This window comes from Mustela nigripes, chromosome 9 (genome assembly GCF_022355385.1).
Source record: "Mustela nigripes isolate SB6536 chromosome 9, MUSNIG.SB6536, whole genome shotgun sequence".
NCBI lineage: Eukaryota > Metazoa > Chordata > Mammalia > Carnivora > Mustelidae > Mustela > Mustela nigripes.
In genome coordinates, this window is record NC_081565.1 from 81,872,460 (window position 1) to 81,900,103 (window position 27,644).

A 27,644-nucleotide genomic window follows, 5' to 3' on the forward strand; every position below is an offset into this window, starting at 1 on the left:
AAAAAAAAAAAAAAAAAAAAAAAAAATCTTTAAAAAAAAAATATTTTTCCTTGCACTTAAGTTAATATAGTATGTATGCCCATTTAAATATAATATAATTATTTTTGCATGAACACAAATCATTCTTAATCTTTTGGCCTGAGAATAATATTAATTCATACAATAAAGAATTAATCTTTATGAAATGTATATGTAAAATGGTTAAAATGGTAAACTTTATGAATATTACACCATAATAAAAAATTACTATATGAAATAAAAGATCATATTCTTTTAGACATAGAAGTCTTACTCCACAATATGGGATAATATTTTTAGCTATTTTATTCTGGTTCTTTAATTCTTGAACCACTTGCCTAAATACAGTTGGTATTCATAGCAGATAACACATAGTAAACAGAAATGTAAAAAACAAGGAAGCAAGTAAAATTCAGTGAAAATTGAAAGTTCATATCAAATAGTTCAGGCTCTTGAACCCTTAAGGTGAAATGCCAAGGAATGATGTGTTTGCAATTAACTCAAAGGCTTGCTCAACATTTAAAACACCAAGAACACAGCACATAAATTATCCCAAACAATTATCTTCAAATTCTTCTTGGGAACCAGGGACTAGGAGCCAGGGAGCTCTTCTACCCACCTCCTGGTATCCACAGCATCTTAGAAATTTCATCAAATTAGCAATATGGCAGCAGAAACAGCCTGAACTGAGTTCATCAATGAGACCAATGATTTAGGTCTCCTGGGCAAGCATAAAAATTGTGCAGAAGTAAGTAAATTATTTGTAACTTCTTCCTGATGGTAATGTCTGATTTTTCCCAGTCATCTTATTGTCCAATTTTTCCAAATATATATAAATGAGCATATTTAAATCCATTTCATGTACTATGCCCCCGTTTATGGATGTCAAACCACTGTGTGTTCATATATGTGTGTGTGCTCCCAGCGAGATTAATAAAAGGAGACACCATTATTTCCAGTATCACATGGCTTCTGATGAATTTCTGCTGGTTAGCTAAGTGAGCAATTGACTCAAAATCCTTCAAGAAGAAGATCCTAGTGTTGGCTTAACAGTGTGACACCTCAATGTCCATTTCAAGCTCTCCCCTGCTTGTCACTTCAATGCCATGCGGGTGCGAGCCTGGTATTTAATCTTTTCAGCTAAATTAATTTATTTGTCAAACAAGGAAAATATTTTAACACAGACTGTATTTAAGCGTATAGGACATTAAAGGAGTAAAAAGTTGGTTTGTGGCTAATTGTATATGTTCTAGGAAAAAGCAATAGGGTAAAAGGGGGGACTAATATGCATATACATGGTATTAGTAAAGTTATATGGTTCAGTATTAATCTGTAAAATTAAAAGTTATAATCCGAGCACTTCAGAAGTTTCAATCAGTCTACACTGTAGGATATTTGGGGCAATTTCATTCCATTCTTTGCCTAATCCATTTGGTGTTTACTGAGTTCCTTTCAAAAATCTCCTCACATAGTGCTTGATACAGAATGGTGATCTCTCACGCATTGAATCAAGGTAAACAGCGTGGTTTTGGCTTGGAAAGAAATCGCCTACCTTCCATGGGAAATTTTAGTAACCCCATTACCTTGATGGTTCTCTTCTTCACTGTATAAAATACTCCAGTATCTTCACCGTAATGGAATAGAAAAGTGAAGACATGTTTTGGCGACTCATAGCCTATTCTTGGGATGCCATAAGGGAGTCAGCTGTGACATTTTTCCAATGTTGAAAGTGATCTAGAATTTGGGAAGTCATTTTTGAAATTGCCAGTCCTGAATATCTTGGCTGCTCCCACTTCCCCATGCACCACAGTCATATTACATCTGTTTATCAAGTCACTCCCAAAATAGACCATCCAGGGGTGCCTGGGTGGCTCAGTGGATTAAGCCACTGCCTTCGGCTCAGGTCATGATCTCAGGGTCCTGGGATCGAGTCCCACATCGGGCTCTCTGCTCAGCAGGGAGCCTGCTTCCCTTCCTCTCTCTCTGCCTGCCTCTCTGCCTACTTGTGATCTCTCTCTGTCAAATAAATAAATAAAATCTTTATAAAAAAAAAAATAGACCATCCAATCACTTTGGGGTGTGCCCTCCCATGCGGGAAGCAGAGTCACCGCCACCCATGGAATGACTCTGACTTCTTCAAAATGTAATCTATTACCTCTAAATGGCTTGAATTTGTTCTCCAGGTCAAATTCTTGTCTTCCAAGCCGAGACAGGTCAATTCGAAGATCAGGGCATATGGCATATTCCTCGATTGTTTTGCTGATCTGGTAGATTTTGTCTGAGACCACATCTGGCGCAGGACCTACATTTGGAAATAGCACACCACCAAAACTAAATTTTTTAAAAAGCATCTGCAACTTCAATCAGAAGCATGTTCCCTCCTTCACCATTAAGCAAAAGAAAGATTCATTTGTTCTAAAAAAAAAATGGACAACAGTTCACAGTTCTATTGTTCTTCATAGTCCCTGTGTTGTATTCACCCACGATGAAGGAAATTTGGTCAGCCTCACCTGTTCTATGTAGGCTAATAACCCATATGTTTGTTTATCTGAATCCATTTCTGAGCAATGATACATCTTCCCTAAAAATAGGTTCACACCTGCCGGGGAGACCCAGTTATGTAATCAGCTTTTTTCAGGATATGAGACACCAACAGGATATGCACTTGACAGAAGTGAGGGATTCCAGATTTAAACTGCAGCCTCTCAAGTGCACCTAGAGAAAGAACACATGAGTTCTACTCCCTGGTCGGCTGCCTTGTTGAGGCAGGAGCTTGCGAGGGTTAAATGCTTTCCCCGACTCGGGCTCCCTAGTGACATCCAAGTTTTTAAAATGAGGTTTAAGTAAAAATATTTGATGTGTTTCCTCACAAGATCAAGAGGACAATTAGGCTGTGAGAGACTTTAAATGAACATGAAATCAAAAGTTGTCCCCCTTTCGGCTTCTTTTTAAATTTTGTTTTGTGCTGCAAGTCACTTTAGATTTTTTGCAATAAGTTTGGAAATCAAATGAGTACAGTGCAAGATCTGAAATATCAAAGAGAGACAATAGATAGGTTTTATATGAGATATACTTGCCAACTCAACTGTAAATTTCAGCCAAAAGGAAATCAAGAAATAATTTCTTTTCTATCCCAATCCTTCAAGTTACACTGTCCAGGACAGTAGTCGCTAATGGTATACAGCTATTGAGCACCTGAAATGTGACTAGTGAAATTGATATGTGTTGTAACTGTAAACTACACATCAAATTTTGAACAGTTCATAGAAAAAAATGTTAATAGGTTACATTTGACTTTTATAGTAACTTGATGAAATAATATTTTCAGTATACGAGGTTTAAAAATGCATTGTTCATGGGGTGCCTGGGTGGCTCAGTAAGTTAAAGCCTCTGCCTTTGTCTTGGGTTTTGATCCCAGGATCCTGGGATAGAGCCCCACATTGGACTCTCTGCTCAGCAGGGAGCCTGCTTCCCTTCCTCTCTGTCTGCCTGCCTCTCTGTCCACTTGTAATCTCTGTCAAATAAATAAATAAAATCTTAAAAAAAAAAAACATTGTTCATTTCACCTTTTTTTTTTTTACTTCTTCATGTGGCTACTAGAAAGTTTCAAATCCTGACTCACAATATATTTCTATTAGGCAACTCACAATGTATTTCAAAAACATAGCACTATTTTTGTCCCCCCATAAATGCTCATTGAATACATAAAAAGGAATACTACCCAAACACAACAAACTATACACATTAACTATGAGCAGATTTTTTTGTATATCAATTACACCTCAAGAAAGCTGTCTTAAAAATAAAGGAAGGGCAAGGTCCCCATTCTACTGCATGGGAAAGAGGCCTAATAGATTTTAACCATATTTCCTTGTCCTTTAGGAAAAGCAAAGGCTGCAAAGAAAAAAAAAAAAAGGCCCTCCTCCTCCACTCCACACTACTTTTTATCCTTCCACAAAATGTAAAACAGTAAAGAGCCTTGTTCTGTCTTTGCCTTTCCTATGCTTGTGCAGTTGGAGAATGCATGAATATCTCCCTGCTCCCTTAGGTGCCACTGTATTCTTTGACTGTGTCCCTCACTTTTAAAAGCCTGATTTGAGGGGCGCCTGGGTGGCTCAGTGGGTTAAAGCCTCTGCTTTCGGCTCAGGTCATGATCCCAGGGTCCTGGGATCGAGCCCCACATCAGGCTCTCTGCTCAGTGGGGAGCCTGCTTCCTTCTCTCTCTCTGCCTGCCTCTCTGCCTACTTGTGATCTCTGTCTGTCAAATAAATAAATAAAATATTAAAAAAAAAAAAAAAGACTGATTTGATGACAAAGCACACTGGCTTCCAAAAGTAAAACAACTTCTAGCATGTTCGTTTTCTGTGATGCTACTCAACCACCTATGTCGTTAACCTAAAAAGTTCATCATCAACCTCTGCATCCATCAACTACTTCCGAGTTCCTTGACATCTTCTGCTCTAATGAGTTTTCCTCCTCATTTTAGTCAGTGGCAGGTAAAGTCATATCTTAAATATTATTGCCTCTTAAAATCTTTTCAAAAATATCAAATTTGAGTGCCTTCCGCCCATGAATTCCTTATCTGCCAGCTACCCTCCTCCACACCTCCGCTGAACCTGCTCTTTCCTGTACTGATGCCCATCATCGCCTGGTTAATCCCAGGCTATCGGTCCCTTCTGGTTTCACGGGTCTCTAATCCTAGGCAGGACCTAAGATCCACTGTCTGAGCCATACCTTTGTTAGCATAATAACATGAGCCTACATTTATTGAAACTTACGTATACCACATTTCACACTTTACATGGAATTCAACGTGCATAGAAAGCAGATGAAATAGGAGTTATTATTATCGTCAATTGCCAAATGGGGAAACTGAAATTTGAAGAGGAAGAGATCCTTAACCAAGGCCCCTTCACTGGTAATAGACAGAGGCTGGATTTTGAATCCAATAGTCCGATGCCAGCTCAGACACCTGTAACAAGTACCATTCCTCCGTGCCTCCACAGCCATTCCCCAACCCTGGGACATCACCATCATCTGTCCCCACACTGCTACAATTTCCAGACTCCCACATATTGCTGGAGGTAATCAAACATTACACCAAGTGGCTCCCCCTAAAAATGAGGCTGCTTACCTTTACGACTTCTCATGCATGAATCATCAACACATTTCCCATAGTACCTTTTACAGAATATGTCCCCAAGTCCTGCCTCTCCTTGGCCCATTATCTTACCACACAATCTTTCTTCTTACTTTCTTTTTGGAACAGGTATAGCAACTATTACCCCAAACTTTCATTCTGCACCCCTCAGAATTGCTTCTTTCTCCATCCTTGTGATCTTATCCAGAAGTTTTGCCCTCTTCCCAGAATCTAGGCTCTAACTGAGCTCCACACCTTAAGAATTCTGTGACACTAGTCAAGCTTTTTAAACCATTTAATTCCTCAGTGACTTCATTGGATTGTTACGAGGATTAAATGAGAAAAGGTATGTAAAGTTCTGAGTATGGTGCCCAGCACATTATAAGATTCCAAAAACTCCAGTATCTTTATTATGGATTCCATTTCCCCTCTAGCATCTTCCCCTCTACTTAAAAACATCCTCAGAATGGTCCTGTCCTCTAAATGCACTTTAGAAGGAACATAGTTCCAGATGTGTCCTAGTTCCCTGGCTGTGCCTACTAATTCCGTAGACACTTAGTCTTTTTTTTTTTTTTTTAAAGATTTATTCATTTATCTGAGAGAGAGAGAGCTCGTGCATGAGTGGGTGGAGGGACTGAGGAAGAGAGAAAGAGAGAGAGAAACAGACTCCCCACTGAGCATGGGGCCCTATAAGGGGCTCAACACTGCTGGATTCCAGGATCCGGAGATCATCAGCTGAGCCCAGATCAAGAGTCAGACCACCCAGGTGCCCCAAGACACGTAGCCTTTTAATTCATTCCATAAAATGTATCTATATGACACACAATGAAAAGAGATGAATGTCTCTTCAAGGAAAGAAATTATGGTAAAATTGATTCTTCTTTGAGTAGGAAGAAACCAGCTGAATCTTTCTATGCCATTAGGAATGTTAGCTTCATTCAAGATGCCAAGACATGCAAATATAAAGAATTAAGCATAAGAGAGGGACTTCCAAAACAGTTAAAAGCCAAAATCTATGGCTGAATATGTCTCATTTACCCCTGTACTTTAGTCTACAAAATGGGTATTTAAATAATATCTTCTCCTTTTATGCCTCACAAGATATCACAGAGATGACTGAGATATTTTTGTAAGATATGAAATCAAATATAAATTCCAAATACTTACTTTAGTAAGCGTTGTCTAGTTTGGCAACTTTTAAATCACATTTCTCTACAAATTGCCACTTTCTGAGCCCATTCAATTTCCCATGTTAACAGCATATAGAATACCTGAATCTTGCCTGTTTTTTCCTGAAATCCTCAAGGGCTGCTGCAAGACTAGATGTAGGTCCACGGTATGCTTTTTAATGAAACGAAACTTCTCGAAGTATATGACAATTCATAAAGGTGGGGTTTTTTTTAAAATACACTTGATGTGAGTGAAGTTCATTTGTTTGGATAACGTCCAAAATGGCTTCAAGGAGGGGGGGAATAATATTCTGGCCAAAAATAATTCATAAGGGTAACTATTGTTGGTGAGAATTATCTGCTCCTGCAGAAATGCAGACTCAGAGTTCTATATTAAGACTAAGAGACTTAACAACCAAATGTAATGCATAGTTCTTGGATGAATCCTGGTTTGAATAAAACAGCTATAAATAGGGTGCCTGGGTGGCTCAGTAGGTTAAGCCACTGCCTTCAGCTAAGGTCATGATCCCGGAGTGCCAGGATCAAGTCCTGCATTGGGAGTCTGCTTCTCCCTCTGACCTTTTCCCCTCTCTTGCTCTGTCTCTCAAATAAGTAAATAAATTCTTTTTTTTAAAAAACAGCTATAAATAACATTTTGGAGGCAACTGGAATATTCTGAATATAGATTAGATTTTAGATGATATTAGAGAATTGGTATTATTTTTGCTAGGTGTGATAATGTAGTTATGTTAGAATATGTCTTTCTTTTAAGAGATGTATTCTGAAATATTTAGGTATAAAATGTCTTCATGCTAATTTACCTTAAAATTCTTTAGGGGGAAAAAGTGCAAAATGGAAAAGCAAAGTAATGGACACAAGCTACCCATTTATTATGCTCATCTTTATATATGTTTAAAAATTTGTTTAATTCACCCCATACACATATTCCACTGCACAAAGACCTCTAAACTATACATTTCTGTAAATAGAAGAAATAGTGAAATAATTCTAAGCATTTCAGGGAGAGAAAGTCAACACTATAAGGAAGAAAGATGTCTACAGGTTATGCTAAAAAAAATCATTTGTCTAGCCTTGAGCAGCCATGTGATCTTGAGCAAATCAGTAACAGCCTCTGGGGGATTTATTTCTTCATCTATAAAATGACAGAAATGGACTAAATGACTTAGAGGGTTTCTTCCAGCTTTTAAATTCAGAGTCATTCCATATCAGATAAGCATCCATGAGATCAAGTGGGTTAAGATCTCATTAGTCCACTTCCTTGTCATGTCACCTCAAGGGTTGTGGTGGTTCGTTTGTTCGTTCGTTTTATACGTCATTCCAACCTGGCCACAGGGTGCCCACATATTTGGTTAAACCTTATTCCCATGTGTCTGTAGGCCTGTTTCTGGATGAGATTAGTATTTGAATCAGTAGACTGAGGAAAGGAAAGCCCAATGTAGTGGCCTTATCCGACCCACTGAAAGCCTGGACAGAACAAGAGGCTAAGTGAGGGAGAATTCACTCTCTCTACCTGCTTTCCAGCTGAGACACTGGTCCTCTCCCGCCCTGGAACCCGGACTCGGACTGGAACTTACACCGTCAGTTCTGCTGTTTCTCAAGCCTTTGGACTCAGACCAGAACTCCACCATCAGCTCTCCTGGGTCTAGAGGTCTCAGGACTTTTCTGCCTCCATAATCACATGAGCCAACCCCTCTGTGGACCCTGGGGCAGGTGAGGCTGCATGCAGGCCCTTTAAGAGCTTTCCCTCAGTTCACCACAGCCCCAAAGGTCAAGGGCATGAGCCAGTTGGTCTTCAAGACAGATGTGTTGGGGGCACATCTCTCAGGTGGCAATCTTAACAAATGGAGTACCCAATGTAGAGTATGAGCCTTCCCTTTCTCAGACAGAAGCTTGGGATTTTGCATTCTCTCCAGATGGTGGACTATTTGGCCAGCAGTGAGGTTTATGGTGAGGTGATGTCCCAACTTCTCGCACCCACTTTGACATGGTTTCCCTCTCATTTGCCTTGTGTAAAGGGGCTGCTCTGCTTGTTTTTAGGTTTTTTTTTCAGAGGAAAGTGATCCATCTTTCTGTAGATGCAGTGTGTCCATGACAGGAGGTGAGTTCTAGATGTTCCTACATCACCATCTTGAACCAGAACCCAGCCCACTCCTCATAATAAATCTCTGTATAGCCCACTGTTCTGGTCCTCTGGAGAAATCGGACTAGTACAGTACTTCACTGGAACTTTCTGTACAATTTCTCCTCCACCCTGCTGGTCTACAACCAAAGGGTCACTGTAAGACTATGATAGCTGGGATACATAGGTGGCACAGTCAGTTAAGCATCTGACTCTTGGTTTTGGCCCAGGTCTTTATCTCAGGGTTGTCAGGTCGAAGCCCACGTCAGGCTCTGTGCTCAGTGCGAGTCTGCTTGAGATTCTCTCTCTCCTTCTCCCTCTGCCCCTCACCCTGCTCTCACACATGCTGTCTCAAATAAATAAATACATCTTTTTAAACAAATAAAACTATGACAACATAATAGGACAGAAATTGGGATGATTAAGGCAGATGCTAAGCCACATACCTCCATTGGCAACATTGAACTTCACTCCAAACTCTCCCCCTGGTCCTCCAGGGCAATGGCTGGCTGTTAAGATAATTCCACCAGCTGCCTTGATCTTCCTGATAATGCAGGAAACAGCAGGTGTTGACAAGATACCATTCTGCCCAATAATCAGCCGTCCAATCTAGATCAGCCAAAGAAAGAAATCAATCCAGTTACATGGAATCAGAGGCATTTCAATGGAAAGTGTCCCAAGCTCTGTTAAGACACAGTAAGTCACTTGGCAAAAGGAATTGAGTAGGCTTTGGGTTAGGGGGTGAAGGAGAGCTCTGGCATTGTCTCTCCTGCCCGATATCTCCAACACCACCGGGGCACCCACGTCTAGAGGTCAATTACCAAACTGGATCAGCCTCATTGACTTTTAGTAATTTGAAACATTGGCTTTTGATGTTCAAGGGCTTGGCTTGAACTAGGCAAGAAGTTCTTAGTTTGTTACTGGCTTAGAAATGCTACACATGAACATACTAGAAATTATAAGACAAAAGGAGTGCTTCTCTGCTTCACCTCCTTCCTCTCTGTTCCTCAGCACAAGCCCATACAGGAGGGACCTGGCTTACCATAGCCTCATCGTCAGCGGGCGTATTGAACTGCACTCTGAATAACCACTCTTATAGAGGCAAGAATTTTATTTCTGCCACTGACAACATGTGCTGGAGACAACAGAAAAACTACCCCGTCATGCTAAGCAGAGATCTGGAGGTCATCCACAGGTGCAGGCAGTCTTTCTAGAGCTACAAAAAAGAAAATCATATAACTCTGTAGAGTATGACTCTACAAGTCATACTCTACAAGAGCAAGACAAGAGTATGACTCTTGCTCTTAAAATAAAGGCCAATGTCATCCAATCCAGTGGTTCTCAGATGTTACAACTCAGAATCCTAATGAAGCCTTAAAATTACCAATACTCAGACTGCATCTCGGACTAATAGTATTAGAATTTCTGGGGGTAGAATCAAGGTTTCATGGTCTCTAAAGCTCTACAGGTGATTTCAACATTCATCCGAGCTTAGTGATCAAGTCTCCTTCTTAAGAATCAGCAGCATGGGCATCCCCTATGAGCTTAGTAGAAGGGCTAAACCTCAAGGTCCACTCAAGACCCACTGAGGAAGAATCTGTTAAGAGGAAGAATCTGTTAAGTACCTTAACAAGATCCCCTCCCCCCCCTTCTAGTTAATTCATCTGTCCATCAAAATTTGAGAAGTACTGCTGTGGCCCACAAGGGAAGGCAAGCTCTAGCATCCAGCTCAACACCAAAATTACCCTGGACCCAACTACAGCAATGCTAGAAGTAGGTCACTGACCAAATAGGACAATGAAGGAAGATACAGGAAAAAATGTACAAAAAGCGGGGGCGCCTGGGTGGCTCAGTGGGTTAAAGCCTCTGCCTTTAGCTCAGGTCATGATCCCAGGGTCCTGGGATTGGCCCCTGCATCAGGCTCTCTGCTCGGTAGGGAGCATTCTCCACCCTGCCCCCACTCTGCTGCCTCTCTGACTATTTGTGATCTCTGTCAAATAAACAAATAAATTATTAAAAAAAAAAAAAGAAGAAGAAGAAGAAGATTGTGCACCTGTGGCAGACTGGGTTCGCAGTCCTCAAAAAGCAATGATCCCCTTCCACAGTCCAGACGGCTCTTTGAGGACCAACCTCCAGCCCCCTGCCAGGGACTACATTTCCCAGACCACCTTAAATCTAGTGTGGCTGCATGACTGATTTCACAACAGATGATACACGAACATGAGAATGAGGACAGAAGTAATGCATGTGCCCCCTGTGCTCAGGATGGTAAGAAGCCTCCTCTCCACCATGTATTTCCAGAGACTTCCTTCCAGAGGCTCAGCTCAGGTGAGCACATAGCTCTAGGAGACACGGAGCCAGAAGATGGAAGCCAAGAGTCTTTGTTCACCAGCAATGCCCACAGTGGACTATTATGTGAGTGAGAAATGACGTTCTACTATTTTTAAAGGAAATAAAAATGGTTTCCTGTTAAAAGGGTTTATTTGCTCTAACAAATTATATTATCTTAAATGGTATAGAAGGAACACGGACAATGCTTGAATGGTAAGTCAAAAATGCAGAATAGAAAATAATTTTTATGCTATGACAACAACGTAAAGTTAAGGGGCGCCTGGGTGGCTCAGTCGGGTAAGCATCCGACTACTGATTTCAGTTCAAGTCTTGATCTCAAGGTTGTGAGTTCAAGCCCCATGCTGGGCTCCACACTGAGCATGGAACCTACTTTAAAAAAAAAAAACACACACAATGTAAAGTTATATTCACTTTGGGGCTACAATTTGGAAAAAATACAGAAATAAATATATACAATTTATTTATCAAGTAGTCATGATTATAGACCAACTTAACTAAAATTCAATTATTCCTTGTTTGAAAAGATAATACATATTCTGTTTAAGAAGGTCAACGTGAGAAAATATACTGAAAAAAAAATACCAAGCTTTAACATTTTGGTTATAATTGGAGGGTTAACAGAAAACCAAATTCTAGTTATCTGGAAATTTCACCTATGCAGATGGGCTCATTGACCCAACATTACCAGAAAAAGAGGTAGTGCTGAACACTGTGTATAAACCTAATTGTGGGACATCTGAGGCATGGTAAGGGCTGGAGGAGAGGCATGAGAGCAAGAGATGGAGTTTCTAAAGTCAGACACAGAAAATCATAAAGACATGTGTATCCCCTGGAAATGCTCAGTAAGAGGGGACTTAAGCAGACAATGATTTTAAGAATCAAGCGGGTAGGATCAGCCTCCTTCCCGGGTAGCTACACCTGTCATTGACCAATGGACTCGGGAACAAAGTTCCATGAGGAACCCTCACGGTGGCAAGGAGGGAGGTGATACATGGACTCAGCACCATGGCTTTCCTCTCACCAAGGTCAGCCTGGCTCCAGCCACCACTGGGCACCCAACAGAGACCAAAACTGAGTCCCTCATATGGCACCATTGCCGGGGTGATCAGCTAAACACCCGGTGGCAGGTTGATTACAGTTGGACCACTTCCCTCATGGAAGGGGAAGAGCTTTGTTCTTACTGAAGAGGACACACAGAAAAGAAGATACATCCAGAAGAAGCAGTGTAAGACAGAGGCAGAGATCAGAGTAAGGTGTCCACAAGCCAGGGAAGGCCAAGGAATATGGCAGCCACCACACCAGAAGCCAGAAGAGGGATGGAAGCATGATCCTACTGGATTTCAGACTTCTGGCCTTCTTCTAGCAACTGATAAAAGAAATATAACCTTGGGGTGCCTGGGTGGCTCAGTGGGTTAAGCCTCTGCCTTCTGCTCGGGTCATGATCTCAGAGTCCTGGGATCGAGTCCCGCATCAGGCTCTCTGCTCAGCGGGGAGTCTGCTTCCCCCTCTCTTTGCCTGCCTCTCTGCCTACTTGTGATCTCTCTCTCTGTCAAATAAATATAATCTAAATTAAAAAAAACAAATGTTATATATATATATATATATATATATATATATATATATATATATATATAACCTTTGGAAACCCTGTTGTTTAAAAAAAGAACACTCCATTTCGAAGTTAAAAGATCTAGAGGGGAGCCTTGCCTCCACCCCAGAGGAGGGCAAATCACTTCACTTTTCTGAGGCTTTGTGTCTTCATCTGCAAAGCTGAGAATCTTAAGATGAGATTCCATTAAGAAAAACCCTTTGTGAAACAAACATGACGTGTTACCATCACCCTCCTCGAACACTTGTTTTTTTTAATTTTTTTAAAGATTTTATTTATTTGAGAAAGTGAGAGCATGGGCAGAGAGAAGGACAGAGGGCGAGGGAGAAGCGGACTCCCAGCTGAGTGCAGATGCTGGCGCGGGGCTCGATCTCACAACCCCGAGATCATTACCTGAGCTGAATCAAGAGTCAGATATTTAACTGTTTAACTGATTGCGCCCCCCAAATGCTCTCAAAATTCACTTTTAGACAGTAGGTTATCCCTTATGCTACCATTTCACTTTCTAAACAAGTCCTAGAAATATTGCCCTCCACCATCACCATCGCAGCAGATGCTACCTTGCAAGGAAAGGATGGTCTACTTTCATCATTAACACTGCTTTTGGGGACGCCTGGGTGGCTCAGTTGGTTAAGCAGCTGCCTTCGGCTCAGGTCATGATCCCAGCGTCCTGGGATCGAGTCCCACATCGGGCTCCTTGCCCTCCGCAGGGAGCCTGCTTCTCCCTCTGACTCTGCCTTCCACTCTGTCTGCCTATGCTCGCTCTCGCTCACTCTCTCTCTGACAAATAAATAAAAATAAAAAAATCTTTAAAAAAAAAAAAAAAAAAAACACTGCTTTTGTTTAGGGCATTGGAGCAGGCGGCATCTGACTTTTTTTCCTGAGTGAAACCCAGTCTGCAACCCGGGGCATGGTGGAGTGGGGTGGGGGGTTCAAGTCAAGACATCCTGTGGCTCCCTGACCTTCCCAGGAGGGGCACTGGGGGAATCACCACTCACATTCCCATATGGTCTGGCTTTGGCTGGAAGAAGGGGAAACCAGCCTGGGCTTCACCTGCTACTGGGGAACATGTCCTTCCGTTCCCACTTGCAAAGGGGTTCAAGATGGCCTCTAGTGCAGTGTCATGTACACAAGCAACGGGCAGTACACACATCTAGATCCCAGAATCCACAGGTAGCCACGTGTACACTATCACAGGGACACTCGCAGACCTACTGAGGCACGTTGAATTTGAGCTTGTTCCTACCTAGGCAACACTTGCAGAGGCTCCGGAAAAAGAGGATGTAGCATGGGCTGGTGTGCAATGAGTCACCTTTCCCAGGGTGCCATTACTTAATCATCTCTCTGTGTCTAGTCTCCTAGATGGATGTTGGAACCACTCACCAACTCTTGAACCTCACCTGGACTGCATCATTACTGCTCCACCCCTGATGGGCACAGCAGGTGCCAAGGGAATCAGTGTGCCCCTCCACATGGCACAGACAAGTGTCCTGAGAAGAGAAACTTTTAATCCCATAAAGCTTTCTCCCAGCCCATTTCTTTACACCATTTCTTTACACCAGGTGCCATATACAACCCATTTTTAAAATAATTTTCTTTCTCAGGGCACCCTAGTGGCTCAGTCAGTTAAGTATCTGACTCTTGATTTCAGCTCAGGTCATGATCTCAGGATGGTGAGATGGAGCCCTGCGTTGGGTTCTGTGCTCAGCGGGGAGTCTGCTTCAAATTCTCTTTCTCCCCCTGCTTCTACTCCTCCCCACTCAAATATAAATCTTTAAAAAAAAAGTAATAAGTTTCTTTGTCATGGATTGTTCTTTTCAGAACACTAACAAACTATTCTTCTAAATTAGACTTAGCAATGAGTTCAGTTTCTAATTAGATCAAAGTACTAGAGAGCAGCAATGGGCAGTTGAAACCCGCAGGGTAGGATCTCAGAGTACAGGCAGATTTTTTACTACAAATGATTTTCTCCAAGGAACAAAACACATTGTTTTCCTGTGTGAACTCCCTTAAATATGACTCCCTGCCATGATTTCCTTTGAGCTTTACACAAGCCATTAAAAAAAAAAAAAAATAGTCCCAAAGGGAGACAAAAAAAAAAGTAAGCATAACGTTCCCCAATATCCTCCACTCACTGTGCCATATGCCTCTCATTCCCAAAGTGAATCAGAGAGCAAAGAGAGCAATAAACAGAAGCTTCCTTGATGGTTCCCAGAGTGTGGTGCGGACCACACAGCCACCACCACAGCCATCTCCAAAGTGCACAGAGAGCCACAGACGCAAAGATGCCTGTTTCCTGTCTTCGCCGTTAAACACAAACCAAAACCCACGAAGCAAGGCCAAGGCCAAGCCACCATGATGGCAGGGCTTTGGTCTCTCAGCCCCAGCTGTCAGAGGGGTGTGCCAACCTTTGTGCACTGCTGCACATGAGTAAGCCGGAGATGGCTAAGTGGAATTTCGAGAAATAACAAACTCAGGACATGGATGTGGTTATCCAAACATCAAGGGACTTCTCCATTTGCACATGGATAATGATGCGGTTATATCCTTTTTTACATGGAGACCAGATGGGAGCCCCTGAGACCATCCTCAGCTTCCTGTCCCCTGGAAGCCTTCATGCACACACTTTGGGGCTGGAAGGAGAGATGAGAGCCCACTAGAATCAAACCAAGGTGGAGTTCACATTCAGTCCTTAACATCTGAACAGATGCAGAAAAGTCACGAGTGCCCAGAAGTTTGGCCCAAGTTCTAGTCTTCCACCCCCTCAGCAGCTCTGGAGATCTCAGTGAGAATCAGGCAATCCAGCTTTGCTCAGATGCAAAATGGGGGTGGTGACACTAGAACTTGGGGCCCTCCTAAGAATTAGGTAGTTCAGCACTTGGAAAATACTGAAATCTTTACCTTGAGGTATAGGACTTGGCTCAATGAAGTAAGAAAGGGCTTATCTGCTGCTAATGTATGAGGTGCTCAACCCAACTGAAGACCTGGAGAAGAACCACCAGATCCACCTAGGTCAAGAACACAGAGTTGTATGCCCTGAGATACTATGAGATTTTTGTATCCAATGGACTTCCTATTGGCTATGCGATTTGCAGCAAGATCCCTCTGTGTCTCAGTTTTGTAATCTAAAAGATGGAAGGTGAGAGAAGGTAACGTAAGCAAGCTCCAGGTCAGTGTCCAGCACCAAACGAAGATGCAAGGGTCTTCCCTGCCTTCCCTCCTCTTCCACATGCCATTGCTTAATTCTTAAAGTATGAATTCCTTAATTCATAGTTATTGAATGAATCTGTTGTTGCTTTGCTTACCTATAGTGGTTTTCTAATTACAAATACACACACACACACACACACACACACACATATATATACATGTTCCCTTTTTGAACATTTAAGAAGTACACATGAGCAAGAGGAAAATAAGAGTCATCTCTAAATCTAAAAATGAGCACAGTTCTCACTTCTATGTAAAACCTCTATGTCTTGGTATCTCTGCTTCTCTCTCTAATTTACAAATTTCCATATTTTTACAAAAGGGATTATTGTATCACCTACATCTTTCACATAATATATCCAGCCCTTCCCTGGTATCTATGTTTCTGTGTCACTGAATATTCTTCCACAATTGGATTTTTAGTGTACATATGGTCTTCCATTATTTAGATGTACCATTGTTTACTAACCAATATAAAAGTGCTCTTTTGGGGTGCCTGGGAGGCTCAGTCAGTTGAACAGCCAACTCTTGGTTTGGGCTCAGGTTGTGATCTCAGGGTCTTGAGATCAAGCCCCATGTCAGGTTCTGCAATCAGCACCGTGGGCTTGAGAGCATCTCTCTCCCGCCCCCTCTGCCTCTCCCTATCTCATTTGCATGCATGCACGTGTGCTCTTTCTCTCTCTCTCTCCTTAAAATACATTTTTTTAAGAAAATGTTCTTTTACCTGAAGTTTTTGTATGTGAAACTAAAAAATGTTTGAGGACTAAATGGGGGCTACAAAATAAATTAAACTGCATGTAGCTTGGCAACAATTAAAGTGTAAATTAGTTGTAACATGCCTACATGAATACAATGTCTTCTTTCTTTAACCACCAAGGCTGCTCCCTGAAAAGGTGCTGAAGTCCATGGTAAGGAGTGACAAGACCGAGTCTGTGCTCTTGTCTTGACCTGGATCATTTCATTTTCCTCTCTGTGCCTCTGACTTGTACTATCTGCCAGGGTGCTCAATGCCGACTGGCTAACTTTCCCGTGTTGGTGAGCTCACCGCAGAGCTGTTCTTGCAAGACAGATTCCTGCCCAGAACAGTAGGATTTCTTCGACTTATATCTCTTACTCTCAGCCCATCCAATTCCAGCCCAATTCTCCTAATCATCATAGAAACATAGGTCATCTAGGAATATTTAGCCACTCCTTTGCTTCTATGTAATCTTCAAACATTTCTGACATCTGGTCTACTCTCCTCTTGAAGACATCCAGGGAAGATATATATCTGAGGAAGGGGGTGTCCTGTGCATATGCCCACATGCATATGCTACTCAATAAACTCTCTAAATACATAAAAACACTTTCCATCTGGCACCTTTATAGGTACACACAAAAAAATTATATCATTATATAGATATATTTTATATTTATATATATAAACAAAGCTACATCTATAAAACAAAAAACTCTATCTTTGACATCTTTATAGATAGAATACATATGTGTGAATATGTACTTAATATATATACCCATACTGCAATAAATATGTGTGTGTGTGTGTGGCCTGCATATCCCTCCCCCAAAATAAACCTCAGTCTCTATAGCCATGTGTTTTTTCCGGAGTCATTGTCACAATCAATTAAAATACATTTATGTGGCTTTTTAAATAAATTACATCAGACCCGTTTCCGTCTGGTTGGGAAACATTCCTGCCCCTTTGCTAAGTGCCCCCACGCCTCAAACTGTGTTCCAGTGAACTGAAGACCTCTGGCAATAACAGATTTACAGCTCAGCAAGATTGAACAATTTACTGTTATTTATGACAGCAGAGCCAGGTCTTCTGTGTTCTGTTCCACATTAGCATCCGACACTTTACATCTGGGAGATCCTGTCCAAAAAAAGACCCTGCCCGGGAACCAAGCGTTCCGCGAGGCTGCGGGAACAGACACAGGGACAAACATCCTGACCAAATACCGCACCTCGAGCGCCTGCAGCTGTTGGCGCTCAGACGACTCAGCAGATTAGTGTGGAGTCCCCTAGCCTCTGCTGGGTCTGTTCCTCTCGGTAATCTCTCACATGGCCCTGTCTGTTAGGCTTGAAAATCCTCGTGAAATGAGCAGATTGCGGGGGGCAGGGGGTAGGGGACGGGCGGGCGGGGGTCTTGCCTGAACGCAGCCGGAGCCTCAGAAATGTTTAAGATGGAAAAGCATGGGACAGACTCAGCTCATTCATGCTGGGAAATAATGCACAGACGAAGTCAAGAGAAAGCCTTACCAAAGCAGCCAGGATCGCCATGTGAACAGTAAAGTTACTGAAACTACAGGGCACCACGCCCAGGTCCTCTCATTTTAATCAGAGTTTAGTTTAGACAAGTTTAGTAATAATTGTGTTATGAAAACAAATAAAATAATTGATAGTAATCCTCCCAGTGAACCTGGAAGATGTAGGGGCAAGTGGTTTTACTTTCCCTATTTGTATAAATGAGGAGACCAACACCAGAAAGCCACTTGACTTTTCCACAGTCATGCAAGTTGCAAACAATAGTATCGGCATTCAAATCCAGAACTTCTCCTTTTTTATTATTTTTTCCTGGTGTGTTTAATCATCAGAGCAACCTATACATGTGTATGAGTATTTAATAAAAAGAAGTATATGACGTAGAAAGAGAAAGGATTCTCCTTCCCCGCCACACACACCCATATATCCCAGATGTATTCACTGTTAACTGGAATATATTCTTCTAACCCTATTTTCTATGCTTACATTATAGATTTGTTTCATGTGGCCAGAGACCCAGACAACATTTCTAACTAAGCTGCTTTATTAAATCTTATGATAAAGCATAATGGTGTTTACAGAAAAGACAGACACACATCGGCAAAATTATATGTGAAATTTGCCCGAAGAATTTTCTAGAAAACATCTGTTCTCCTCGAGCCCTTCATGAACTCTGGATTTTTGATAGTTTCTGTACAGAAGAGGGATAGAAGTTGGAAGTACATTCTTTTTAATCTACTACTTGCTTTGTTTCACTGAACAAACTATCATTCGTATCTTTTTCATGTACGTGTAGATCCACCTTCTTTGTTTACGAGTTTTAATGCCTCAGTGGTAGACTTGTGTCATATATTAGGTACCTGTTCTCTACTAATGAGCATATAAACTGTTTCTAAGGTTTTCTTTTGCAAAATGCTGTGATGAGTATTCCTGTACATAGATGTTTCTACCTTTGTATTAGGAAATTTACAGGACAGATTCTTAGATTCATGGATTGGTGGATTACTGGACAAGTATTCCATTGATTTTGGTGCATACTGCTAAACTGAACTGCCTGGCCAAAATGTTCTATCAAGTTAACTTCCATTAGCATGACAATTTTCAAATGTTCACACCAACTCCGAGTACTCTTGATTTTTTTCAAATTGATAGATTGTTTTTGTTTATTTTTTTGTTATTAATGAGGATGATCTCCTTTTCATATGTTTGTTGTTGTAGCTGACATTATTTCTTTTGAATTTTTTGAATTTTTTACTGATTTAGAAAAGCTTTTTATAGAGTGTAGATATTAACCATTTGTTATAAACTCTGGTCTTCTGATTTCAACTTCTTTTCCCTTTCCATTAGAAAGCCTTAAATATAAAACTAGATACCCCTAGCTATCAAAGAGAACTCTTATTAATAAGAGGAGAAAAAAGAAAGGCAATCATTAAGTATTACATTATAAAACAGCTATAACTAGAGACGTGGAAAAGAAAAAGTTCTGTGACTCAATGCCAAGAAGAATTTCTTCAAATTTCCTGAAGATTTTCTCTTCACACAAATATAAGCATCAACTCGAAAATTTGACCATCACTAAAAATGTAGGAGATGAAAAACATTCTTAAAGCTCCAGAAAATGTGGATTTTAACAAGTCTCATATCCATAACTAATGAGAGTCAAGTCCAAGGAAGGGACCTAAAGCCTTTCCTTTGGCTTCACAAGTATAAACATTCAAGGCATATTGGCCAAATCTTGAGTGTTTGCAATTAACTGTCAAAGCTGTAGGCGAACAGAGGATGTTGAGTTTCTACCTTCAATTTAAAAATCCCTGGAAATTTCAGACACTGTTTCCCACCCCACCCCACCTACTATTCTCAAAAAACCCTGTTCAAATCCTATCCCAGTATTTGTTTACATTACTCTTGTCTAACAGAAGGATGACCAGGGCCCAAAACATGAAGGTTAGGTTTAGCAAAGCCAATACCTATGCTTAGTTTCCTCAAAATTAGGTTCCAACTTCTATCCCTCAAATCTGTACAGAAACTGTCAAACCTTCAGAGTTCATGAAGGACTCGAAGAGAACAGATGTTTTATAGAAAATTCTTTGGGCAAGTTTCACACATAATGTTGGTGATGTGTGTCTGTCTTTTCAATAAACATCATTATGCTTTATCACAAGATTTAATAACACAGCTTAGTTAAAAATGTCATCTGGGTCTCTGGACACATTAAACAAAGCTTAAAATAACCCACCCCAGCAACTGGGAGGGCCCAGCTGTTCTTAAAACCTCTCCCATTCCTTTTCCTTCCCCATTTAAAAAAAAAAAAAAAGTGAATGATGACTTGAGGCTAACAGATTCAAGAATGGACTGACTGAACAGGGAGAAAGAGAGAACCAAGAGCACCAAGGTAACCAAGAGCTATTGCTCACATAATGGATTTCCCATTTCCACAACTCAGGGATGGGGATTTGGGAAGGGAAGCGAAAGAAAGTTATGGCAAGCTCTTTAGGGCTTTCTTGTGTATTACAAACCTGCCCTTCCTAATGTCAGGGCCATAACTCATTCCATTCACCTATTCTGTAGTGAACTTCGGTCGAAAATAAAGGACAGTCACCATCCAGTTCTTTTTCCTTTCTAGAGACAGGACCTGAAGCCGGCCAATCCCAGACTTCCAGAGTCATCCCAGGAAAGAAGCCTTATCTGCTGAAACACAGGCTTCCCTCTCTCCTCCCTACATCCCCCACACCGCCATATTCCACTCTGTTTCCCTTCCAAATCTATGCTCCTTTTCTTTGGGACATCAAAATTTGTTCCCCAGATAGCTCTGATAAATGTCAAGACAAGGCTTTCCCATTTTTTGAAACAACCACCTCTGCATGGCACATGGGACTCAAACACGGCCGGCACAAGCATCCCTCTGGAAGGCATAGCCCAGTTCCTCACCGACACAGCCTTCTTCGTACCATTGCACTTCACCCTCCACCTCTAAAAGATTTCACAAGGCATTGAGAAGTTCTTGTAAGCTGAGCTGTATGCTAATATTATTATTACCATTGCTGATCATCACATGGCCAGCACACTGTGTGGCTAATCAACAAATGGATTTTCTCTTGGCTAAAACTTGCAACAGAACTGTAAGTTGTTTTACTCAATATGTGCAAATCAAATCACTATTTTAGGAGAAATATTCAGTTGACCATAATAATATTCCCTTATATTTCTTAAAGCTATGGATGTTATATAATGCTTTCATTTGATTCCCAGGATAACTCAGCCCTGCTGTCCCTCCCAATGTATAGATGAAGAAACAAGTGGTTTCTAGGTATTTCAAGAGGCTAAAACATTTGCCCTGCAACTTGTATGGCCGAGCTAGGAAAAGAAAGCGAGCTTTCCAGCTGCTGATACGGAGCTTTTCCTACCATACCTCATTGTCTCCCAGGCTAAGGTCAGAAGACAGTGTGGTTATCATCACATGAAGAAATCTGGTTTGGGTTTGCTAAAATGCATTTGCAGTGTTTGGTGACCTACCTTTAGTTAATTTATAGTTGCTTTTTGTTGTAATAGTCTGGATCCATAAAAAAATTTTTTTTACATTTTAAATGCTAAATTACAGAGCTGTGCTACCTAGTATGGTAGCTACTAATCACTTACAGCTACTTAAACTTAAATTTTAATTAATTAAAATTAAATAAAAAGATGCCGTTTTTCAGTCACATTTGGTACATTTTGACTATTTGATAATCACATGTGGCTAGTGGCTTGGGTAGATTACAAAAACTTTCCTTCCTCTCAAAACATTCTAAAAGTGGGGCGCCTGGGTGACTCAGTAGGTTAAAGCTGCTGCCTTCGGCTCAGGTCATGATCCCAGGGTCCTGGGATCAAGCCCAGCATCGGGCTCTCTGCTCAGCAGGGAGACTGCTTCTTCCTCTCTCTCTGCCTGCCTCTCTGCCTACTTGTGATCTTTGCCTGTCAAATAAATAAATAAAATCTTTAAAACAAAAAAATTCTAAAAGTTCTATTGGACCATGATGAGATATATATATAGATATATACATATATAAAAAGTTCTATTGGACTGTGATGAGATATACATATATATGTATGTGTGTATGTGTATGTATATGTACATACATACATACATATACATACGTGTGTGTGTGTATACACACACACACACATATATATATGGTGTCATCTCCAGAGATAGAAAACTTTAGAAAAAGTCAGAAACATCTTCAAGCACAGTGCTGCCATCTGTCCAATATTAAAGGTACTTTAGGACTAAAAAAAAAAAAAGATGAGAACAAAGAGGAGAAAGAGATGCCCTTAGTCACAGATGGATTCACCCAGAAAAAGGCAAAGGCATTTATTCATAATGTAGCCATTATTTACATTTAGCTCTTGAAATCTTTATGAAATTAAAATAAATTGATACCTAGAGGATCTAAACCCCTGAGAAGTATCTAAAGCAGATAGAAAAAGAAATAATTTTTAAAAACCACTTAGTTACAGGGGTACCTGGGTGGCTCAGTGGGTTAAAGCCTCTGCCTTCGTCTCAGGTCATGATCTCAGGGTCCTAGGATGGAGCCCCACATCGGAGCCTACTTCTCCCACACCCCCACCCCCTGCCTCTGTGCTTACTTGTGATCTCTGTCTGTCAAATAAATAAAATCTTTTTTTAAAAAATCACTTAGTTACAAACTAAGTTTATATTGGTAACAAACTAAGTTCTGCAATTCATTTAAATGTGCTATTTACTCTCATACTTAGTAGATATTTTTCTTTGCTCTTATATGGTATGACAGTCTGGATCTATGGTATGACAGTCTGGATCTTAAAAAAAGAATTATAATACTTCTGGGGACTTTTTATTTATTTTTTTAAAGATTTTATTTATTTATTTGACAGACAGAGACCACAAGCAGGCAGAGAGGCAGGCAGAGAAAGAGGAAAGGAAGCAGGCTCCCCGCTGGGCAGAGAGCCAGATGTGATGCGGGGCTCGATCACAGGACGCTGGGATCATGACCTGAGCCGAAGGCAGAGGCTTTAACCCACTGAGCCACCCAGGCGCCCCGTGGGGACTTTTTAGATAAGTTTGCACAGCCACATAAAAATTACAGAAACAGGTATAAGTATCTTCTCACTAATTTACAAATCCATTCAAAATGATTATATAAAAATTCAAGAGTTCACAGTGAAACTCAAAAGAGCAAAAGAAAAGCCAAACAAATTCATGTGTCAAGAGTTCAAGTGGCTATTTTGCCAAATCCTGACTGAAAATTGATAATTTAAAAAGAGAGGGAAATAAACATAAATTCTGCTTTTCCAGAAGGAACTCTATTACAGGATAGCCCAATAGTGAGGGAAATGCCCAGTTTTTAGAAAAATGCTAGCTGAAGCACGCAGATAGAATTAGAGAATTAAAAATCATTTTGAAACCCCTAATGAAATAATTCACTCAAGCCTGAATCGCTAATGGAAGCTGAAACAACTGAGTCAAGAATGACAGGAACTGGATATTCACATGGTACAAACCTCACCCCACAGGCTACTGGCCAGTTCCAAGGGAGAAAGTACTGGAAGGCAGAGGCAATCACCACAACAGCCCTATGTTTCCTAACACAATACAACATGAATATACACCACCACCTACGAAATAGTCTTGCCAAAAAAAGAAAAAAAGTGTTGAGCCTGAATCTAATTAAGCCTTTAGAACTCAATTTTAGTACACACACACACACACACACACAGAGAATATCATGAAAAGTTAAATGACACCATAAAAAAAAAAATCAGAAAATTCCAGAAAGCGGGGCCGAGGGAGGCATTCTACAGGACAATCAACAGACCCTGTCTCTTCAATAAGTCAATTTCATGAACAGAAAAAAATAAGGAGGGAGATATTTTCTAGTTTAAAAAAGACTTGAGACATAACCAAATGCAATGTGTGTTCCTTGATTAGAAGAAAACTAGTTTGAAAAAACAGCTATAAAAGACATTTCAGAATAATTGAGGAATCTTAATGTAGGATGGGTAATAAATGAAGAAATCCTTTTTTTAATTTTGTTTGGGATGGTAATGACATTGTAACTATCAAGAACATTGTTCTTAGTTTTTAGAGATCCATACTGAACTTAGGGATAAAACGTCATTTTTAAAATATACTTTAAAATACTTTAGCCCTCAAAAAAGATGGAACAGATATAGGAAAAATAATAACAGCTTAGGGTGTGGGCATATGGAAGCCATTTATCTATTCTCTGCTTTTCTGAAAGTTTGAAGTATTCAGAATTTTACAATAAAAAAATGTTTATCCCGAATTGTACTGGCTATATGTCAGAGAATCTATTTCAAACTCTATGATATATTAAGATATAAGTGGCAGTTCATCACTTTGGAAATTCCAAACTTCTGTCCTCCTCTTGCAATTATATAATCAAAGAGCAACTACAGTTGGTTATATTAAACTGCATAGTAAAATTAACTTTATCAAACCCCAAATCTTTCAGATACAGAGAGGCAGCCCTCTCACTCAGGTTCAAGTCAGTGCAAAGAGAATAAATACTATTTTTGTACTATTTTTCTAACCCGTTTATGAATATCCAATGGGAAATCAAGGGAGGCAAAGTTTTTGGAACCGAGGGTCTTCATTCCTATCAATTTGCCATCATTCAAGACCAATTTTGCTCATGGTGAACCCCCTTTCTCCTGAAGCCAGCCTTCTGATTGTTCATTTGCCCGAGCAAAAGCCCTCAAGAAGGTGAACAAAATGAGAAGACTGGTTTAAATTGGCTGCCTGAACCTTTGATAAATGTTGGCCATTCCCTTCACTCCTACCCACCCATTTTGGAAATAACACTTTCAGATTATTTAGGAGATGGTGCTTCTGTGTGGGTTATGACTTGTCATTCTGTCCCTTGTAACAACCACGAGATTAAGCGTGGCTCTGATTTAACCATTTATTAACATATGCTACCTATTGCCTAAAATAAACTCCACCTTAAAGTTAATAAGATATGGTTATCAGAGAAGCGTTGAAGTAAGAAGTTGAAGAGACTTGATGGGAACGTGTGCCAAGAAACCAGAAAGCATGGCAATACCTTGCCCATGCAAATCGACAACTGGAGCTTCAAAAATATCCTCACCCACAATAAATAAGTGGATGTTTTTCTCCCTCCCTAAAAAAAAAAAAAAAAAAAAAAAACTGCCCCAGCAAGGAGTAGGAGAGCTGCCCTACCTCTCCCAAGGCTCCTTATCCTCCATCACTCCATGGGAACAGCTTGTCAGACAAGAGTAAGACTATTTGTCAACCTCTCTCCAACTCCCTGATTCAAGCCAACCTTGATCGATCCCAAGTTAGGGGCCAGAGAGAAATAGTAGTGCTGTATCACCAGCCACATCGTCTTCTGAGGTTGGAAATCCCAGCTCTACCACCCGTATCACCGCTCAGTGCTTTCTCCCAATGCTTTTGGGTTATTTTATTTAGGGGGAAAAAAAATCTACTTTCTCCACCCCTAAAACTCTGCAAGAGGGGAATCAGAGTACACAAAGGTGGAGCACGGACGACACCAAAGACTAAAAAAAAGATAGAGAGGAAAGAAAATTAAAAGGATGGGGTCGGGAAGGAGAAAGGGAATCCACACCCCAGAGGGTTGTTTAGTTTCACTTTTTTTAAATGTTCACACTCATTTATACATCGGTAGGGATTCCACTTAAATGTGCTACGCGTGGGGTTCTGGCTCAGATGACTCTTTTAGACAGTATTTCCCACAAAGACCGCTGAAGTGCGGTGTCCCTCTTGCAGAAGTGCGCAGAGGCTGCGGGATTTGGGAAGGAGAACAGGCGGTACCGGATGATGCCAGAAGGTGTTTCTAGCTGTAGGACAGAAAGGAAGGAAGAGGAGAAACCTCCAAGGTCCGCAGAGGTGGTGGGAGAAGAGAGAGGAAGTGAGGATGAAATCGGAAAGGGAGAAGAGGCACAAAATGCTATCAGCTGCCAGAGTCTTTCGCAGAGTAGTTAGGAATTGCTTTGAGAAAGGCAGAGCAAGTCTCATTTCAGATCGTTGAGAGATACCGCTCCCCCCCACCCCAATGACACACACAGAACTGAGGGCAGAGAGGCTGTGTGGCACGGAACTGACCTCCACCCCAGCCCTGCACAAACCAGATGAATAGTGAAGTAATTCCACTGGGTTAACGAACCACTTACACTAAAAGTCCACTCTCGCTAAACATGCCAGGAATCAACACTGGAGTGTGTGTGTGTGTGTGTGTACACGCGTGTGTTTGAGACACTACTGTTAGATCTGGGAGAGCCAAAACTTAGAGGGGGAAGAAGAGGACTGCAAACAGGGCACAGGAGAAAAAAGAAGGAAAGGGGCGGTGGTGGGGGGACCACTATGTTGGTAGCTGAGCAAAGAAGTGGGGGTGGGGAAGGCAGGGTAGTAAACCGGTGGGAACGGGTAGTTTTAAAGGGCTGGGGAAGAGGAGGCCCAAAAGGAACCCGGGCAGGTGCGGGCCATGGGCAGAGAGCGGGGGAGAGCTCAGGGCGATGTGGCAGGTTCCCTCCAAGCGGAACCCTAAAGGCCTTTCGGGGACCTCAAGGAGAGGGCCTGGGGGAGCCGCTGCGCCGGGGTGGGGGTGGCAGGGGCGGTAGGGGTTGGGCCTGCGGGGCTGGGGGGCGGCAGGCAGGAGGGGGCAGGGCCGGGACCGAGGGCAGCGGCAGCGGCTGCGGGCGGTGGCGGCGGCGCGGTGAGAGGCTAGGGTCAGCGGGGGCAGGTCACTCACCCCGTTGGCCGCGGCCATCTGCACCACGATCTCGGTGGCCGTCCTGCTGAAGTACCTGCCGTCGCTGCCCACCACCATGGTGCAGCCCTGGCGGTCGCGCAGGTCGATGGACGACAGCACGCTCTGGATAAAGTTGGGCAGGTAGTTGCGCTGACCCTCGAAGAGGCCGGTGGGCCGCCGCAGCCCCCCGCCGCCGGCCGGCCGCTGGTCCTCGTAGGGCACGGTGGGCACCGTCAGCACCGGGATGGGGCTCCCCTCCATGGCGCCTCCTGGCCGGTCCTGCCGCGGCTCCCGGGAGCCGGAGGGAATCTGCAGCCGCCGGCCCCCCTGCTCCCCACCAGCTTGGCTACGCGCCCGGGCTCCGCCTCGCGCCCCGGCCCCGGCCCCCTCCGCAGCCCTGCGCCCTCCCGCGGATCCGACAGTCCTCTCTCCGCGCCGCCCCGGCTGAGTTTGGCCTCTACCTTCCAAGAAAGTTTGCTCCCGCCCAGCTCTCTCTGGAGCCGGGTCCCCCGAGGCGCCGGCAGTGTCCGGATCCTGCTGGACTCACTTAAGGGGGGATGCCCCAGAGCCTACTCCCAGGGCTGGCCAGCCCGACCCCGGAGACCCCAGTCGCCCGCCTGGCCCTAGCCTTCCCGGTGACCGCTTCGCTCCCGAGCGCACACACCCTCTGCTAGAAAACAGCCCGGGGGCGGGGGCGAGCTGGAGCCGGACTTGGGGACCTCTCCCAGACCCCCACTCCCTCTCCCCTCCCACCGCAGCCCTGTCTCCCGGTCTCCCTGCCAGTGAGCCTTTTCCAAGCCCAAGTTTCTCTTTTGAACGAGGACGAGGGAGGGAGTTGGGAGGGGGCTGACCCTTTTGCCACCAGCGAACAGCCCCGGGCCAAAAATAACCCTGGAAAGGCGAACTGAGAATTGTTATCTTCTGCCAGCGCTGAAATTGGAGGCTGAGCGTTGCATGTGTGTCTGTGTGTGTG

At 42.3% G+C, this 27,644-nt stretch overlaps 1 protein-coding gene across 1 annotated transcript in view; it reads right to left on the reverse strand.

Annotated features, from left to right (window-relative positions):
• Nucleotides 1-27,404, reverse strand: part of PGM5 (phosphoglucomutase 5) — a 196,866-nt gene extending 169,462 nt beyond the window's left edge. Inside the window, exons 1-3 of the mRNA XM_059411915.1 lie at nt 26,672-27,404; nt 8,914-9,076; nt 2,174-2,320 (exon numbers count right to left, since the gene is read on the reverse strand). Of these exons, the coding sequence (XP_059267898.1) occupies nt 2,174-2,320; nt 8,914-9,076; nt 26,672-26,932 (571 nt within the window). The 5' untranslated portion in view covers nt 26,933-27,404. The remainder of the gene's footprint in view (nt 1-2,173; nt 2,321-8,913; nt 9,077-26,671) is intronic.
• Between the last annotated feature and the right edge of the window lie 240 nt (nt 27,405-27,644).